This window comes from Dasypus novemcinctus, chromosome 31 (genome assembly GCF_030445035.2).
Source record: "Dasypus novemcinctus isolate mDasNov1 chromosome 31, mDasNov1.1.hap2, whole genome shotgun sequence".
Classification (NCBI taxonomy): Eukaryota; Metazoa; Chordata; class Mammalia; order Cingulata; family Dasypodidae; genus Dasypus; species Dasypus novemcinctus.
Window position 1 is genome coordinate 32,224,410 of NC_080703.1, and position 17,124 is coordinate 32,241,533.

At 36.1% G+C, this 17,124-nt stretch overlaps 2 protein-coding genes across 5 annotated transcripts in view; one reads left to right on the forward strand and one right to left on the reverse strand.

Annotated features, from left to right (window-relative positions):
- TOP2B (DNA topoisomerase II beta) overlaps positions 1–14,618 on the forward strand; it is a 58,919-nt gene extending 44,301 nt beyond the window's left edge. For both annotated transcript variants that reach the window (XM_058290876.1, XM_058290875.2), the window contains exons 28-36: positions 1,966–2,160; positions 4,669–4,813; positions 5,054–5,215; positions 5,849–6,050; positions 7,030–7,109; positions 8,449–8,559; positions 11,559–11,681; positions 13,078–13,175; positions 14,125–14,618. In XM_058290876.1, coding sequence (XP_058146859.1) covers positions 1,966–2,160; positions 4,669–4,813; positions 5,054–5,215; positions 5,849–6,050; positions 7,030–7,109; positions 8,449–8,559; positions 11,559–11,681; positions 13,078–13,175; positions 14,125–14,292 — 1,284 coding nt within the window. In that variant the 3' untranslated portion in view covers positions 14,293–14,618. The remainder of the gene's footprint in view (positions 1–1,965; positions 2,161–4,668; positions 4,814–5,053; positions 5,216–5,848; positions 6,051–7,029; positions 7,110–8,448; positions 8,560–11,558; positions 11,682–13,077; positions 13,176–14,124) is intronic.
- Positions 14,619–14,671: 53 nt separating this feature from the next.
- The window catches only part of RARB (retinoic acid receptor beta), a 444,337-nt gene continuing 441,884 nt past the window's right edge, over positions 14,672–17,124 (reverse strand). Inside the window, exon 8 of one of the 3 annotated variants that reach the window (XM_058290879.1) lies at positions 14,672–16,169. In XM_058290879.1, coding sequence (XP_058146862.1) covers positions 15,973–16,169 — 197 coding nt within the window. In that variant the 3' untranslated portion in view covers positions 14,672–15,972. The remainder of the gene's footprint in view (positions 16,170–17,124) is intronic. The other 2 variants (XM_058290878.2, XM_058290877.2) reach the window with 2 other exon arrangements.

Genomic DNA, 17,124 nt, shown 5'->3' on the forward strand with positions numbered 1-17,124 from the left:
TAAAGAGGTAAGATCATATTTTATAGATATATATCTAATTGAATATAGGTATTTTGATTTTAACAGATTTTAATAGACTCTTTAGACTTATAACTGAGAAGTTAAAATATTTTTATTTTAACCTAGTTTTCTTCAGGTAGAATTTTAATGTTAAGCATAAAAGAACAAAATGTAGAAGATATAAAACCTTTCCTTAAATTCCCACTTTGTTTTTAAGCAATGACCTCCCTTAAAATATTAAATTAACAGTAACAGTATGGTCATATGATTTTGAGTGGCGAAAGGTAAACTACCATCTATCATTACTAACATATCACTTTTTCTTTTCACTTTTTAGTTGTTTCACTGATTAATTGTTCATATGCTCTTTATTATTTCTATGACTGAAGTAAAAATTAGAACTCTTAAGAATAAGTGTGATATATTAGTTGCCTAGTAGAAGTCTGGAGATTTTTAGACCTGGGTTCTTTCAGTAATCTTTCAAGTCCCACAATATAGGTATGCTTTCATTTATGCTTTTCTTCTACTGTTTATGAATTAGATGTTTAAAAATTTGAGGCATTTTTATTCTTCTAGCTTTACACATTCAAAAATTAACATTCATTAAAAATGAAAAATAGCTCCTTTAAAAATCATACATTAAAAGGAAGAATTACTATTCCTGATTAACATTAATGGCATTCTAAAATTGCTTTTTAAAATTTGGTCACTAATATTAGTATAGTAAGACATAGGGAAGCTTTTTGTCATTTTGCCTATAAATTTCCTCACTATTTGAATAAGTCATCGCCCAAAATAATCCCAAGGAATTATACTACTCTCTCAATTCATAGCTTCATTAATTATATGATAATTAGTGAAGTAGGTCCAAAATATTTATTCTAGCTAAGTGTTTTTCCTTTAGAATTAAATTACATCTCTCTGTATTATTTAATTATTTCACTTTGAATGGTATCATTAATTGAATGTCTACTGTGTACTGCCATTGCATTATATGTAATCTTCGGAGTAACTTTCCCCACCCCTCACCAAATGAGAAGGGTTATTATTACTTCATTATATAGATGAGGATCTTGAAGCTTAGAGGCATAAAGTTAACTTGCTTAGAGCAGCTATATATCATTATGGTTAAGAGCAATTACTCAAAATCTCAGAGCCCCCAATTTCCTCTTTCATAAAAAGAAGATCACACATTTTTTTAAGGCTTAGCATAAGTGTGTGTTCAATAAATTATAACTGTTATTTCCCAAGAAACCATTATTAGTAAGAAGTGCCAAGTTTGAAATCCAGGTCTGTCTGATTTCAAAACTTAATTTATTTCTGTTAAACTATTATGTGCAAAGATCTCTTTAAATATCTTTCAAGAGATTAATAAAGATGTCATTTTCCCTTGTATCTTTGAAAGCTTGCTAATTATTTGAAGGAATAATTTCATAAAATGAAGAATCCTTAACATTAGTCATGGGTATGTTCTCTTTTGTTACACAGATCCTCCCAAGATCAACCTAACTATATTGGTACTTTTAATTTTCCATACTTACATTTATGAACTTTTTTCATATTTTCTATTATAGCCAAGCAATACAAAAGAATAACTTCATACTTGTTAACAGAGCTGCCTTTGTATAAATTTGCCAGGATTTGGATGATACCAGGTCATCAGAGGTCTTGATTCTATAATATATTGTAGGATCCTAGAATTGCAAGGGACCATATGGATCATGTAATTACTCCTTCCTTGTACGGTATTACAAATGAGAAGCTACTTAGAACTAGGACGATAACACAGGTCTTCTGACTTAGAATTCTTTCTTTTTTCCTTTCTTTATGTTTGGTTAGATCAGTTGAAATGAAAACTTTAACACTTAGTGAGTAAAATTAGTTTCAATTTCTTACACAACAGTGATTGGCTTTCTAAAGATTTGTTTACCTGCTTCCCCCTCCCCCCCTCCCCCAATACCTCAGAAAGTGGAAATGCAAGAACGAGAAGATATTCTGGCTGGAATGTCTGGAAAGGCAATAAAAGGTAAAGTTGGCAAACCTAAGGTGAAGAAACTACAGTTGGAAGAGACAATGCCCTCACCTTATGGTAGAAGAATAGTTCCTGAAATTACTGCCATGAAGGCAGATGCCAGCAAAAAATTGCTGAAGAAGAAGAAGGTATGACACATCTCTTATCTTAGCTCATTGGTGGACTCCACCTCCGTAACAATGTGTATATGTATTTTAATTTTACTGTGTGCTTAAATTATGCTTTATTTTATTTTTAATATTTTAAAATTGTGGTGGGAAATCATTGTATGATAGCACTTGACACATAGAAGGAAAACATATTTGGTCAAGTATCACACATATATATAAAGAGCTACTTGACTTAGTTTTTTTTTTAAAGCTTTATTTTTTTATTTATTTCTCTCCCCTTCCCCCCGGCCCCAGTTGTCTGCTCTCTGTGTCCATTCGCTGTATGTTCTTTCTGTGACTGCTTCTATCCTTATCAGTGGCACCGGGAATCTGTTTCTTTTTGTTGTGTCATCCTGTGTCAGCTCTCTGTGTGAGCGGTGCCATTCTTGGGCAGGCTGCACTTTCTTTCGCGCTGGGCGGTTCTCCTTGTGGGGCACACTCCTTGCACGTGGGGCTCCCCTATGCAGGGGGACACCCCTGCGTGGCACGGCACTCCTTGCGTGCATCAGCGGTGCACATGGACCAGCTCCACACGGGTCAAGGAGGCCCAGGGTTTGAACCGTGGACCTCCCATGTGGTAGGCGGATGCCCTATTCACTGGGCCAAGTCTGCCTCCCTTGATTTAGTTTTAAAATGAGAGAAACACTCCACTCAGCAGTATTTTAAATTTAAATCATGGAACTGAATGAAAAAAGAGTATATCAACTTTAAAATATAAACTTTAGTTCTATATATGACCAATTAAGGAAACCTTACAGAGAAAGGTCTGTTTGGCTTTTAAAGTAAGCTATCATCTTTTACTATTCATTCATTTGTTTTTATTTTTAGTTAAAAAATTATTCAGCACATGCTTTGTAATTGGTACTGATAGGTACTACTGAGAATTTTAGAAGTTTGACATTTAACTTATCCTCAAGTACGATGGGCAGGAGTTAGCCAGAAGAAGGAAATATTGGAAAGAATGTTCAGAACTGAGGAAAGAGGAAGCATAATGGCCTTAGAGGCAAAAGAGAGTAGTTTTTCTGGACAGTTTGACTTTAGAAACCAGGGATTATGTAGGTGGATATGTGCAATAGGCAGCTGAGAATGCCTAAGCAGAGCTTGGGAAATGAGTTGCAGGGAGAGTTTGAGGGGTTCTTCCCCCCTGGCCCCACCACACGCAGCTTCACTTCCACATGCTCTCTTGCTGGTCTCAGGAAAATGGCTTCACTCCTTTTCAGTTGGTGTTTCTCAGGTTCAGTGCTCAGCACTCTTTCCTTCACCTTATGCCCAGAGCTCCTGTCACTCCCACTGATTATTCCCCATGCCAGGTTCATTTAGCCCCCTACATTCCTAAAGCCTCTCAAACTCAACATGTCTGAAGCTAGACTCAGTAGCCTAATTTCAAAACCTGCTCTTCCACCTCTGTGCCTTAGCTCAGTTAAGACACTATCAGACATCACTAACATAAGCCAAAAATGGGGGATTTTTCTTATTTAATCAGTAACTAAATCCTATTGAGTGCCTGCTGAGCAATTCCAAAATCCACTCCTTTCACTTGGTCCTCACTGAGGTAATTTAAAGTAGCTGTCTTGGTCTCCTTGTCTGTAGTCATTTAGTGATATTTCTAAAAAGTCAGTCTGATTATTACACAAATGCCTACAAACTTTCAGTGTCCTCTCCTTGACTACACACAGAATCCTGGTATACCATAATTTAGTCTCTGCAAACCTCCTTATGTTCCTGTTTGGCTTTTGTGCCTCTTACCTTTTCTTTAGTCCTGCCAGACCCTTTGCAGTCCTCTGAACTTATGTGATGTTTCATGCCTCTGTGCCTTCTGCCTGGGATCCTTTTGCCTCCATCCTCCTCCTCATCTGGCAAACACATGATTCTTTCCAAAACCTAAGCAGAAAAGCTCCTTCTTCATGGAGTCTTCCCTGACCCTGCTCTAGGAAGACTTGATCACTTCTCCCTTGGGCCACTGCTATACCTCCTTCTACATTTATTATTTGTATACCAATGACTTGTCTTTATGTGTCTTTTTTTTTTTTTTTAACAGTCTTAGGGTCAGGAGACTTTGTGTCCTTGTGCCTAGCAGTAGGTTACATGTGTGGTTTATTTTCCTTCAATAATCTAGGAAGATTTTTTTTCTTAGTATATGGAGGCCTGAACTATAGGGATCTATTTATAGGTTTCTGTTAGTGTACTTGGCTATGGGTTAGTCCCTTATAGTAAAAAACTGCCTCCTTTTCTTATGGTTGCTTCTCAGTAGCTTTTATCTCATTGAGTGTACCATAAGACTGCAGTTGTAAACAGTATCATTTGAATCAAATAATGATAAATGAAATAAAGTAAAATATGGTTCGATAAAAGTCACCTGTTAGGACCTCAATAGAAGCACTTTTTTTTTTTTTAACTTATAGGACAAAACTGTTAGCTAGAAATGCATTTCTAAATATGTGGTGATTGTTTAATTTTTACTACTTTTGGTTTCATTTGAATGTGTAGGGTGATCTTGATACCACTGTGATGAAAGTGGAATTTGATGATGAGTTAAGTGGAACACCAGTAGAAGGAACAGGAGAAGAGGCACTGGCCCCATCAGCTCCTGTAAATAAAGGTCCTAAACCCAAAAGGGAGAGAAAGGAGCCTGGTGAGGAATTGTTACAAAGTTTGTTTTTGTTTTCATTTTTGGTTTTTCCTGAGAAAAACTATGTTGAGGATGTTAATAGAATGTTTTGTGCTTTTTTCTAGTAGTTGAAATAGGTCTTCAATTTCCACCAACATTTATCTTTTTATAATGAACTTTTCATGTTATAACAGTTCCATATTTAGTAAAAACATTTGTGTAAGTACTGATGTTGAATATGTCTTCTTGTTCTTTTATTTTTAGGTACCAGGGTGAGAAAAACACCTGTATCATCTGGAAAATCTGGTGCAAAGAAAGTGAAGAAACGAAATCCTTGGTCAGATGATGAGTCCAAATCAGAAAGTGACTTGGAAGAGACAGAACCTGTGGTTATTCCAAGGGATTCTTTGCTTAGGAGAGCGGCTGGTATTATGATACATTTTATATTTATTTTCTTGTATACTACCGTTTAGCCAAGTTAGAATTGCTCAAACAAGTCAATAACTGTTAGTATTCAATGTCAACTAAAGTACTAAACCATTAGTATTTCAGAAGTTTTAGTTCACAAGGAGTTTTGCTTTACAGTGTGATTTTTTTTCCTAGCATAGCTGGACATACTTTAGGAGTCTACATGCTCACAGTTCTCACGTCGACACTTTCAGTGATTGAGTTAGGCTGCTGAATCCCTTTGTGCTATTAAATATTACTTTTAAGCATGTGATTTGGTCCTTTCTGGGTATTCCTGAACTTTTGAAGTCTTCAAAAATTAAAAGCTGATGAGTTCCCTATTTTATAGTTGGCTCTCAAGGTTTAAGTCCTAATTTACTTAAAATGTATGATACAGCATTACGGTTGTTTTACCTCTGGGAGATATGTTTTTAATGATAATAGTATCAAAATAATTGAGACAAGAGTTACTGACTTTTATTTCCTAAATGCTTGTCCTTTTTTTCCTTATATATTTTTAGAGACAGAATATTTTTCAAATACATTATCAATAATATTTCATGGGGTTAAAGCTTGGATTTAAGTTTGACATTGATTTTATTTTTCTCCTAGCTGAAAGACCTAAGTATACATTTGATTTCTCAGAAGAGGAGGAGGATGATGCTGATGACGATGATGACAATAATGATTTAGAGGAATTGAAAGTTAAAGCATCTCCCATAACAAATGATGGAGAAGATGAATTTGTTCCTTCAGATGGCTTAGATAAAGATGAATATACATTTTCACCAGGCAAATCAAAATCTACTCCGGAGTAAGTAATGAAGGAACTGTTATTCAGTACTATAGTGTAGGTAGCCATTATAGACACTTACCAAAGACCTTATATTAATTGAGTTCTCCCTAAGAAATTTTCATTTTCCTCCTCATGAAGGAATAAAACTAATTCTTGTGAGCTGTTTCCACAGCTGTTGGTATAGTTTAGAGCAAAAATGTTGGCAAACTTTTTCCTTAAAGAGCTAAATAGCAAATATTTAGGCATTGTGGGCATACCATCTCTGTTGAAACTACTCAACTTTGCCATTGTAGGATGAAAGGATAACAAATGAATGTAGCTGTATTACAATAAAACTTTATTTACAAAAATAGAGGGCAGACCTACAGAACATACCACCGGGGGTTTTAGAGAAAAGTCCCTAGATCTTTAGAATCGGGGCATTTAAGTTTCTTTCCATGCTTTGGTCTTGATTTTACTTGCCTCTGAAGAGAATTAATACTAACATGAACTATTTCAGATTCTGATTTTTTAAAGAAGTATTTTCCCATCTATTTTAATTGAGCTTTATCAGATGGGTCCCGCAGTAACTGCCCACCTCAGAAATAGGATTATTATCTACTGTGATGGGAGCTCGTTCTCTTTGAATTTTTGCCTGCAATTTGCCAATTAAATTCTGAAATGGTTATTTCTACCAACCATAGAGTTTGGGTTAGGGGTATTTTGAAAAACTAAACCTTTGCTCAATTTCCATTCTTCTTAATTTAAAAAAATCTTTGGTTAGTCTGGTAACTCTGTGCATGCATGTGCATACCCATGTGTATGTGTGTACACTAGTGCACATGAGAAAAAAAGAGAACTTGGCTGCTCTGTCTTTAACAGAAAAAGGGAAACAAAAGAATTAAAATTTTGTTCAATGATTATAATCCTATAGTATATATTATGTATGCCTTATCAGGGTTGAAACCAGATATTTAAATTATATCCTCTTTGTTGCACTTATTTTTCTTTCTGATAGAAAATCTTCGCATGACAAAAAAAGCCAGGATTTTGGGAATCTCTTCTCATTTCCTTCATACTCTCAGAAGTCAGAAGATGGTATGGTCATTTAGTCTTTACATTGGTTTCTTAAATTGTGTTATTGCTCTGTTTTAATGGAGGAGAGAAAACATTGGATGAATTATTAGATCCCAATTTAATTTCAGAATTTTTTATGAGTAGCAAACATACCTCATTTTGCTCAAGATAATAAGGTTTATTTACTTTTCCTTGGGTGATTGTCAAGAGATTGACTGAAAATAGGGATGATGGAAGCATGTAGGTGCTAACCTGTGTGTTTATGGAGTGTGTACCTATAATGTTCTAATGAGAGAGAAGAAAAACAGAAATTTAGAGGATTGAAATTTGATTTTTAAGGCAATAGGAATGTATATATGAGAGTTTTTTAAAGCTGTGAGTGTACCAATATAGATGCATATTTACTTCATAAATCTTACCCTTTACCCTAGCAGCAGAAAGATGATAAAACCTTCAAAGGAGCAAATTTAATCAGGATGTCTATTCTTTAATTCCCTATTTTGTGTGATAATCAATTCAACACTTTGCATTGTTTCATGAATCTATTACTAGTAGCAGGGTACATACTGTCGTCTTTTTTGAAGGTATTAGTGCTTTATGTTTGAAAGAATAGTTTACTTTAAAAAATAAAAAACACAGCTAATTGGGATAGGTGCTAAATAAGATAGCAATGTGTGTGAAATTTTAAGGTCAGAACAGTATAGGTGCACTTAATGCCTTACATTTTTTAATACAGATATGCATACATAGATAGATCTGGTAATGTTTTCTCTATATAGATAGATACGTATTTTGACAGAACATATCAAAACAATTGTGTAAAATATCACTTGCATTCAAGTAGTCATTTTTAACGTTCCAATTTTGGTTTTAATGAGAGAGAGATAGATAACACTAATTTGAAGACAAAAATAAATTGAAGGTAAGGTTTACATGCTATTTAATATAATCTTTTCAATGATTTAAAATAGATTTAAAAATATAAATAATTATTATTCCTTTAGAGTTGAACGTTATGACTGATATTCCTGAAACAGTTAATAGCATTTGATGTAAACACACTAAAATAATCATAGAGTTTTTTCAGATCTCATTTAAAAAATAAAATCATCAGTATTTTTTTTAAGTAATCTCTTGAATGATTAGCACCTGGGGCTATTAAGAATTTTCACTATTCTATACATTTCTGCCATCTTTTCCAAGAGTTAACATTTTTGAAATGCAACGATATATTTTTTTACTTTCATTTCTTTGTATATTGTAGATTATATGAAAACAAAATTAAAACTTATCAGTTAAAAGAATCAAGTTTAAGTCCCTTTTAGAATTTCTTTAATGAAAAAAGCTTTGTAATTTTTAGATTCAGCTAAATTTGACAGTAATGAAGAAGATTCTGCTTCCATTTTTTCACCGTCATTTGGTCTGAAACAAACAGATAAAATTCCAAGTAAAACAGTAGCTGCTAAAAAGGGTATGTATGTACTTATATTTGATTCTGTTAGGCATTGCATAAACTTTATAAAAATAGTTGACCTAAAAGTAAATTTTACATAATTCAAAAAAAATTATAATTGAACTTCACTATAAAAACATATTTTCTGGGAAATGGATGTGGCTCAACTGATAGAGCATCTGTCTACCATATGGAGGGTCCAGGGTTCGATTCCCAGGGCCTCCTGACCCATGTGGTGAGCTGGCCCATGTGCAGTGCTGTTGTGCACAAGGAGTGCTGTGCCACACAGAGGTGCCCCCGCGTAGGGGTGCCCCATGCGCAGTGAGTGTACCCTGCAAGGAGAGCTGTCCCCTGCAAAAAAAGCACAGTCCACCCAGGGGTGGCACCGTACACACGGAGAGCTGACGCAGCAACGTGACGTAACAAAAAAAGAGACGCAGTTTCCCAGTGCTGCCAGATAAGAACCATAACAGCAAATGGACACAGACAGCAGACAACGGGGCGGGAAGGAAGGGAAGAGAAATAAATAAAATAAATCTTTAAAAAAAACAAAACAAACACATTTTCTAATCATGAGAGGTAATTATTAAAATGTTTCTATGGCAGGGGTTCTTAACCTTTTTTGTTCCACAGACCCTTTGCCAGACAGGTGAAAACCACAGACCCTTTACTAAGTCTGCAGTAAACTATTATTTAATAATTATATCATACTCACACCAAAATGTCCCCAAAAGAATGATGTTTTTTTGAATTTCAATTCAAGCTCATGGACCCCTTGTTAAGAACCTCTGCTCAGTGGGAAGTGGTGTAGCTGAGTCGTTTGAGGTCCCAGTTTCAATCCCTAGTGCTTCCTTTTAAAAAAGAAAAAAAAGTCTCTGAGACCCCATTTGAAAACTGTTATAATTATAAAATAACCCCAGGCATTGCTATCTAAAAGATAGCTTTCTAATAAAGGTCTGTGGTAGATTTTAGGTTGTAAAGTGGAAAAAAATTTTGTGTTTCCAGTAGCCTGACCCTGTTACATATATAGATAAGTGCCTTAAACCCTCAAGTGATGGGTTGGTCAGTTCAGTTGGGGTCCTCTTTTTCTTCACGAATCATGTAGCTTCTTGCTGTCTTGCCATAGAGTGTTCACAAAATACAAATTACAGAGTTATGGTTAATGAATCTGTTACTGGTACCAAGTTACGTACTGTGGTCTTTTCTTGAAGGTCAGTATTAGTGCTTTATGTTAGAAAGAAAACACTTTACTAAAAACAAACAAAAACACACAACTAATTGGGATGGGTGTTGTCTAAGATAGCGAGAAAATAAACAGTATGGACTGTTCAAAGGTGCTTAAAAATCCGTGACAGATACCACCATTTGGAGACACATTGACTTTGAAAGTAGCAGAACAACAGAAGTCCCTGCTCATTCTGAGCGTTAACAGTACCTTGGTGAGAGATTGATTGTGGGAGCCTCTCTAGCTGGTGTACCCAGTAACCTGCCCCCGAACCGTTGCTCTCAGCACCTCAGCGCACCTGGTCAGCCTCTGCATCCCTCTGCCTGAGAGCGCACCTGGTCAGCCTCTGCATCCCTCTGCCTGAGGACTCTGCTGCGGTGCTGGAGTATTAACAGCCCCACCCCACCCCCTTTAACCAGTGACTGAGGGAAGCCCATGTGGATATACCTTAGTGCCCTTGCATCGGAGATGGGCTAACTCTGGGAAATGCGTTTTACGCTGGCTTTGAGATGGACTAACTCTGGAAAATGCACTTTCTACTGGCTTCCAGAGATTCCTCAGGGGGATTAAGCTCTCTTGACTGGCTTGATAAATTACCCACTACTAGCAGCCCTCTCTTTTTTTGTACTCTCCTTCCTTCACGTCCCACATAAAGACTTGTATTTGATCCTTGTCTTGAGATGGTTGGGGCGTTTGCTGCTGGGCAACCCAAACTGAGACAGAGCCCATAATCTCCCTTTAATCATCTTTTTAAATAGTCTTCATAGGAGCATCTTAGAATGATCCTGAAAACTTAGCAGCCATATCACTTTGAACAGAACAACCCGTTCCCTTCCTCAGGCTTTTCACTCATATTTAACCTAATGAGCTAGAATATTAGTATTAACTCAAAGGCTAGCATTATGATGACATCTATACTATTTGGTTGTTTCTCCAGTAGTTGAACAGGCCTTGTGTCAGGTGAATAGGTGACAGCCTGTTGTGGTATGATTTTACAGACCCTGCTGTAAGCCCTCTAGCCTTCCCTAGCCTCCCCAAAAATACCATTCCCGAAAAATATCCTTCAGAGTAGAGGATACATCATGTCCTTCTGTGGAATCTTTTGTGTTAACTCCAAATTACACAAATTATTATACAAGTCAAATTTGGTAGTTAAAAAGGCAGCCCATAGTATTCAGATATCTGACTTTTATGTGCCCAGTAGAGTTGAAAGTACCATCTAACACTGCAGGTTGGGAAACTTTGCTGAACGAAAATGATCCTTAGAACACCCTGTCATGTCAAGACCACGCTCCTGCTAGGATATGCTCATGTGGATTTAGTCAGAACTTGGGGAGAAGTCTCCAAGTATGTGGCTGCCCCTGCCATGAGAGCTAGGATGACTTCTTCTAAAGAAGAGCCTATGATAACTTTTTATCCTCTGACATATTTTCAGAGTTAGAACTTAACATGTGGTTTTTCTTTGGTTATAATTATTATGTCAAATATGCTAGTTTTTAGCTATGACTCTACTGTATTTTCTGCTGCTTTCTAAGTTACTGCTCAATTCATTTTAATGACCTTTGTTTAAATATCTCATTTGAATTTTGCTAAAGGCAAATTATGCATAATTACATAAAAGTTGTTGTCATCTATGAGAAATTGTTTGCCTTTATCCTGGCACCAAGCAGAGAAGCCATTTCATTATTTTAAGGCTCCTCAGTTTTGTGTCAGCAGTAAGAAAGCTTTCATTTGTTGTAATACGTCAGCTTGGTTGTTGCATTGACCTGTGAAATGGAAATTTGCCTTATAGGAAAGCCATCTTCAGATGCAACCCCTAAGCCCAAGAGAACCCCCAAGCAGAAGAAAGTGGAGACTGTGAATTCTGACTCGGATTCAGAATTTGGCATTCCAAAGAAGAGTGCAACACCAAAAGGTGCAGATTATCTTCATAGGACCTTCTCTAACATACTCTGTGTGGCTATGAGTTAGTCTTTTCCAGTTCGTTGAGTTTATAGAGAGGCTGGGTACTGATTTTATATTAAAGTCCTTTACTCAATTAGCAGTTGTGCTTAAGAATCAGTGAGGAATTAGAGTCCATAGTAAGTTTAGCAGTTGCGTCCAGTTACTTTTTTTTACAAATCAAGAAATCAAGGTTAAGTAAGCAACTTGCACACCTAAGAACAGTTCAAAGATCCTCTGTAGTGGACTCATTGGAAGTAGTTATTCAAATGGCAGATTACATCTCCACACTCAATTGTACTTATTGAAGTAGACTGGACTCAGGCCACTAGGCCAGAGCTCTTTGCTTATCTAGAAATTGAAATAGCTGTAGTGAGGGCCATGCAAAGGAACCAGCCCAGTTCTACTCCTAGGCACTCACTCTTTGCCTCCAGAATCTGGAAAGCTGTTAACAGGGCCTTAAAAAATATATATATATATGTGAAAATGATATGCTGAGGGTGGCCACTCAGCCTTTTATATGACTGAAAGATATTATCATCGGTGTGTTTATTTCTTAGGGGTCATTGGGATAAGGCGATATAGACCTACGTGGAAACAAGGAGAATGGGGGTGTGGAAAAGAATTGTCGTGACTAGGGATGTCAGTACTTATGGCATGAAAGGTTTGAAACCTTTGTAAGTTCAGAAGTGCCATTTCACTGACTGATTAGTTTCAGTATGACATCCCAAGATCCTTGAGGCTGTCTTTTCTTACTAGTATAGTCTAGTAGGCCATAGCTCTCAAGAAATTTAAGATTTAGAATTGCAGTTTAGTTCCATTTTCTTTCACCGGCATCTTTGTGGAATGGAGAACATTTGGTTACTTTTAAATACTACCTTTTACCCTTCCTCCTTCCATGATGAAAATAAGACGTTGAGTAGATGAAAAAAAAATGGTGTGTGGTTATTCCAGGTCTGAGACTGAATCTGTATTTGACAAATACATTATTTCTTGATTAATATTGGGGGTTTTATTCGAATATTTTGCTCTTCATAGTGGGATATTCCTAGTCCCTGATGAGATAAGAAATTGAAAGAAAGCAATGAAACCTTTATTATAAGTTGGTGTTGCTGTGACTCCAGCGGCTTGGTCATTAAAATTTGTCATCAGGACCTTCCCACTCATTGAAATGTACTTGTGAAATACTCTTGAGTCATGTCAATCCCAGAGTTGAAATGATTCTGCCAAATGTTTACATCATTTGTATTAAGAGATCGAGATTGCAGTACTTATTGACCATGTCAAAGAAGTAGAGCACAATGTTTTGGCATTTATCTTTTTATACTGCACTTACCCAGGGGTCGGGGGACCCTTTGTATTATTTTAAGGTAAAGGCCGAGGGGCAAAGAAAAGGAAAGCATCTGGCTCTGAAAATGAAGGTGATTATAACCCTGGGAGGAAAACATCCAAAACAACAACCAGCAAGGTAATTGGGAACCTCTTTTTAATATATGCTTTTGTTTGATATTTTATAACAAACTTAATTTGCTTATTACTATAATGGCTTGTAACGTTTTTTAAATGTAAGCATCTCTTACCAATAGAAGTTTTTATATAGTTAAAAAATTATCCAAGTAAAAATGCATATAGTCAGGACTAATTCTTGGAAAAGTGTAGTATAAATTAAATAACTCACTATTGAGAGTATTCCGTTGCACCCATTGAGCAGTAGTAGTTATACGCTATCTGTTGGAAATATTTTTTACTTAAAGATTACTTAAAAAAAAAAATTGAACCCATTTGACCATGGCTAATTTTCCCACTTAGTCTGAGCATTCTCCGAAAGTACAGTCTTTTAGGTAAATAAATAACAGCACTTTCCCCCCCCCATTAAAACTTAAAAATATAAACATGGGTGGTTATAGCTTATGCTCTTCTCCTTGTTAACCTCTTACATCTTCTATGCTTCTGGTCTACCTTGGTAACTTTTCCCTGCATTTTTATAAACGTATTGTGCACTGCACACTGTGAATGAGTCAAACTTTCATTAATTCTTGATATGTACCTGTGGGAAAAGACAAGATGAATTTTCACCAGTCTGGGCATTGTGCATAATAGGGGGTAATATAAAGTTCCGAAATAAATAACTTTGAGTTCACCGAAGTTGGAAATTAGGATATTTAATCCTTTTTTTCCTTAAAAAAAAAGAAAAAAGAAAAAAAAAGATTGGGGAAGTGATCGTATACTTTGCACTGCAATTCTAATTTTAAAAAAATCTTTGTAATACGTAATAAAAATTTGTCACCAGACCCTTTTCCCACTAGTGTATGTAATTCGTAATATGTAAGTGACGTGTAAAGAGTAGTCTTTTTTGCCCCTTCTGTTTCCTTTCGTTTTTAACTTTGGGGTTTTAAATTTACTTTAAAAATGTTTAGAAATCGAAGAAAACATCTTTTGATCAGGATTCAGATGTGGACATCTTCCCATCAGACTTCACTTCTGAACCACCCTCTCTGCCACGGACTGGTAGGGCAAGAAAAGAAGTAAAATATTTTGCAGAGTCTGATGATGAAGAAGATGTTGATTTTGCAATGTTTAATTAAGTGCCCAAAGAGCACAGAAACATTTTTCAACAAATACCTTGTGTTGTCTTTTTGTCTTTTTCTGTCTCAGACTTTTGTACATCTGGCTTATTTTGATGTGATGATGTAACTGATGATTTTTTATTATTGTGGTAGGCCTTTTAACATTTTGTTCTTACACATACAGTTTTATGCTCTTTTTTACTCATTGAAATGTCATGTACTGTCTGATTGGCTTGTAGAATTGTTATAGACTGCCGTGCATTAGCACAGATTTTAATTGTCATGGTTGCAGACTACAGACCTGCTTTTTCAAATGAAATTTAAACATTAAAAATGGAACTGTGTTCTCTGTCTCTTTCCTACTGTTGAAAGTGTAGTAAAAGCTCCCACACACAACTTTAAAATAAATATATTTTATTCTTTGCCAGGAGACTCCATGGAAAAAGGTAAACAGTATATGAACATAGAAAGCATTGTTAAACAATCTCAATGTACAAACAGAGCTAGTGAAAGTATATCACAGACTTGCTAATATATCAAAAAAAAAACAAAAACAAAAAAACAAACCACTAGTGCTTAAATGGGAACTAAGAAACTGACACTTGTATCTGTTAACCACTCTACCACAGCTTTCACTCTGCTTCATAGTGATTGAACAAGGTCAAAGGAGGCAGATTCTCTGCCCATGCCTTTGGGAATTAATGCTAGCCTCTTGGCATCAAGAAGGCTGGAAAAAAATCCCAACATCAGGCGTGATTCAGGAAGGACACTAGAGTTACATGGTACAGGTGGTAGACCAGCCTGCCTAATTATCCCATGAAATTTCCCTAATGGCTTATGAACAGGTAAACAAAAACTTAACACTGAGAAGTGTTTTTGCCTTGGAGGCTATCATTACTGTAAAAATGTAATATCTTTTTTTTTTTTTAATGTGTAGTTCTGTCATTAAGTAATAAACCACTTAATTTAAAGTGACATTAACAATTGAACAAATGACATTTGATTAACTGAACTGGCAGTTACACTGATACAGAATTCTCTTCTGCTAGTGCAGTAAATTTGTATACTTTTACTGGGCAACATGAACTAAAAGATGCAGTTTGAGAGCATCAAAAAGAGCAAGAGCAAGCTTCCATACTAACTAAATTAGAATATCTTTAGCTTTATCTTGTCATACTGTACAATAGTCCCATTTTCTTACCTTGATGTCTTGATCATTCTGTGAATGCAGATATCATTTTGAACCTTTCTTAGTTGGACATGTACAGTAGTCTACTTCATAACCTTGATGTCTTGGTTATTTTGAGTATGCAAGACAAAAGGAAAGCACCAAACATACAGTATAGAAAGGACAGAGCCATACATCTGTATGTACAAAGTCTTTAGAAACTTAACCAGGCCGAAAATCATTTTGACTGGGTCTTTGTCATGCAATCTTGAGTGCTCAGAGAGGAAAATAGAAGCTTTTAACTAGTTTCTGGTTGCATGAAGTGGCTGATTTTTAGAATTTAAAAAGTTTGCATTTCTAGGTAAGTTAGACAGGTGTATATACTGATACATATGAAAACTTCTTGGTCCTTCTTGAGTTTTAATATATTTTCAGTCCAAAAACTAAGCAGCAGTAAAAATGGTTTTTCTTGCATTTTAAATCCTGGAACTGAAGGTACTGGGGAATGTTTGAAGTAGCTAGAAACTGTCTTATTGCACCAGTGGTGACTGACTGACACCGCTGTTCTCCACTGAGCTGGGTGAGATGCTGGGACTGTGCTCTGCTGTATTCCCACTTGAACTTGGGGTCAAGGGTTCATGTCCTTCAGAATTCTCCAGCATTTCCTGAATGAGAGGTGGCATCGACCCAGGAATTTCCATTTTCAAGGTAATTACACGTTCTGCACCTTTTAAACAGAGATAAAGAGAAATCTGGTTAAGATAAGGAGTTAAGATGGGCCAGTGTTCATCTGGAACCAAGGGTGTTTCCTCAGATGTACTCTTGCTTATGAATGAATTGCGTTAGACAAAACAGATATGTGGCTTTTATCTTTGACAAGGATCCACTTACAGGGAAGCTTTCATAAAGTAAAAACATGAATTATAGTTAGAATGGGGATTGCATCCCCCCAAAATCATGTTGGTAGACTGCAAAGTCAGAATCAGGTTGGATTCTTAAGCAGCTCAGAGCCAGGATATGTTGGCAAGGGTCTCTACTGGCTGATAGAATTTCATTTATCTTTTAAGGAAGCAACAGCATTTACTATTGGTCTTCTTGATAACAGAAAATTGTGCTAACAATGCCTTCCCAGAGCCTATCCTAATTTCACATTAACACTTTTTACTATACAGAAAAAGATGTGGTGACCGGTTTAAATTTGGTAGTTCCATGCCTCTATCAGTTTCATGAAACGATATAAGCTTGTACTTAACATAATTTACAAAGAGAAGTGCCTGATAAAAGACCAGAAATGAGTATAGCTTGAAATGAGATAGCTGAAATGATACCAGTTACCCATGGTCGGAGTTGACTTGAGAAACAACGTGCAGTGATGAACAACTTGATCTAACGCTGCACTGCTCAGTGGAGTACCTAGTAGCCACATGCGGTTATTTAAATCTGCTAAATTAAGGACAATCAGAAATTCAGTGCCTCATTTGCATTAGCCACCTCTTGACTGCTCAGGAGCCTACATGTGGCTAGTGGCTACTGTATCGGACAGTGCAGAGGATAGAGCATTTCTATAACTGCAGTAAATTCTGCTCCTTGGCACTGGTTTAGTTATATTGGGGGTGGCAGTATTTAAACAGCCTCATTTTAAAATACTGAAAGAATTATGTTGTTAATTACATTGCTTAAGC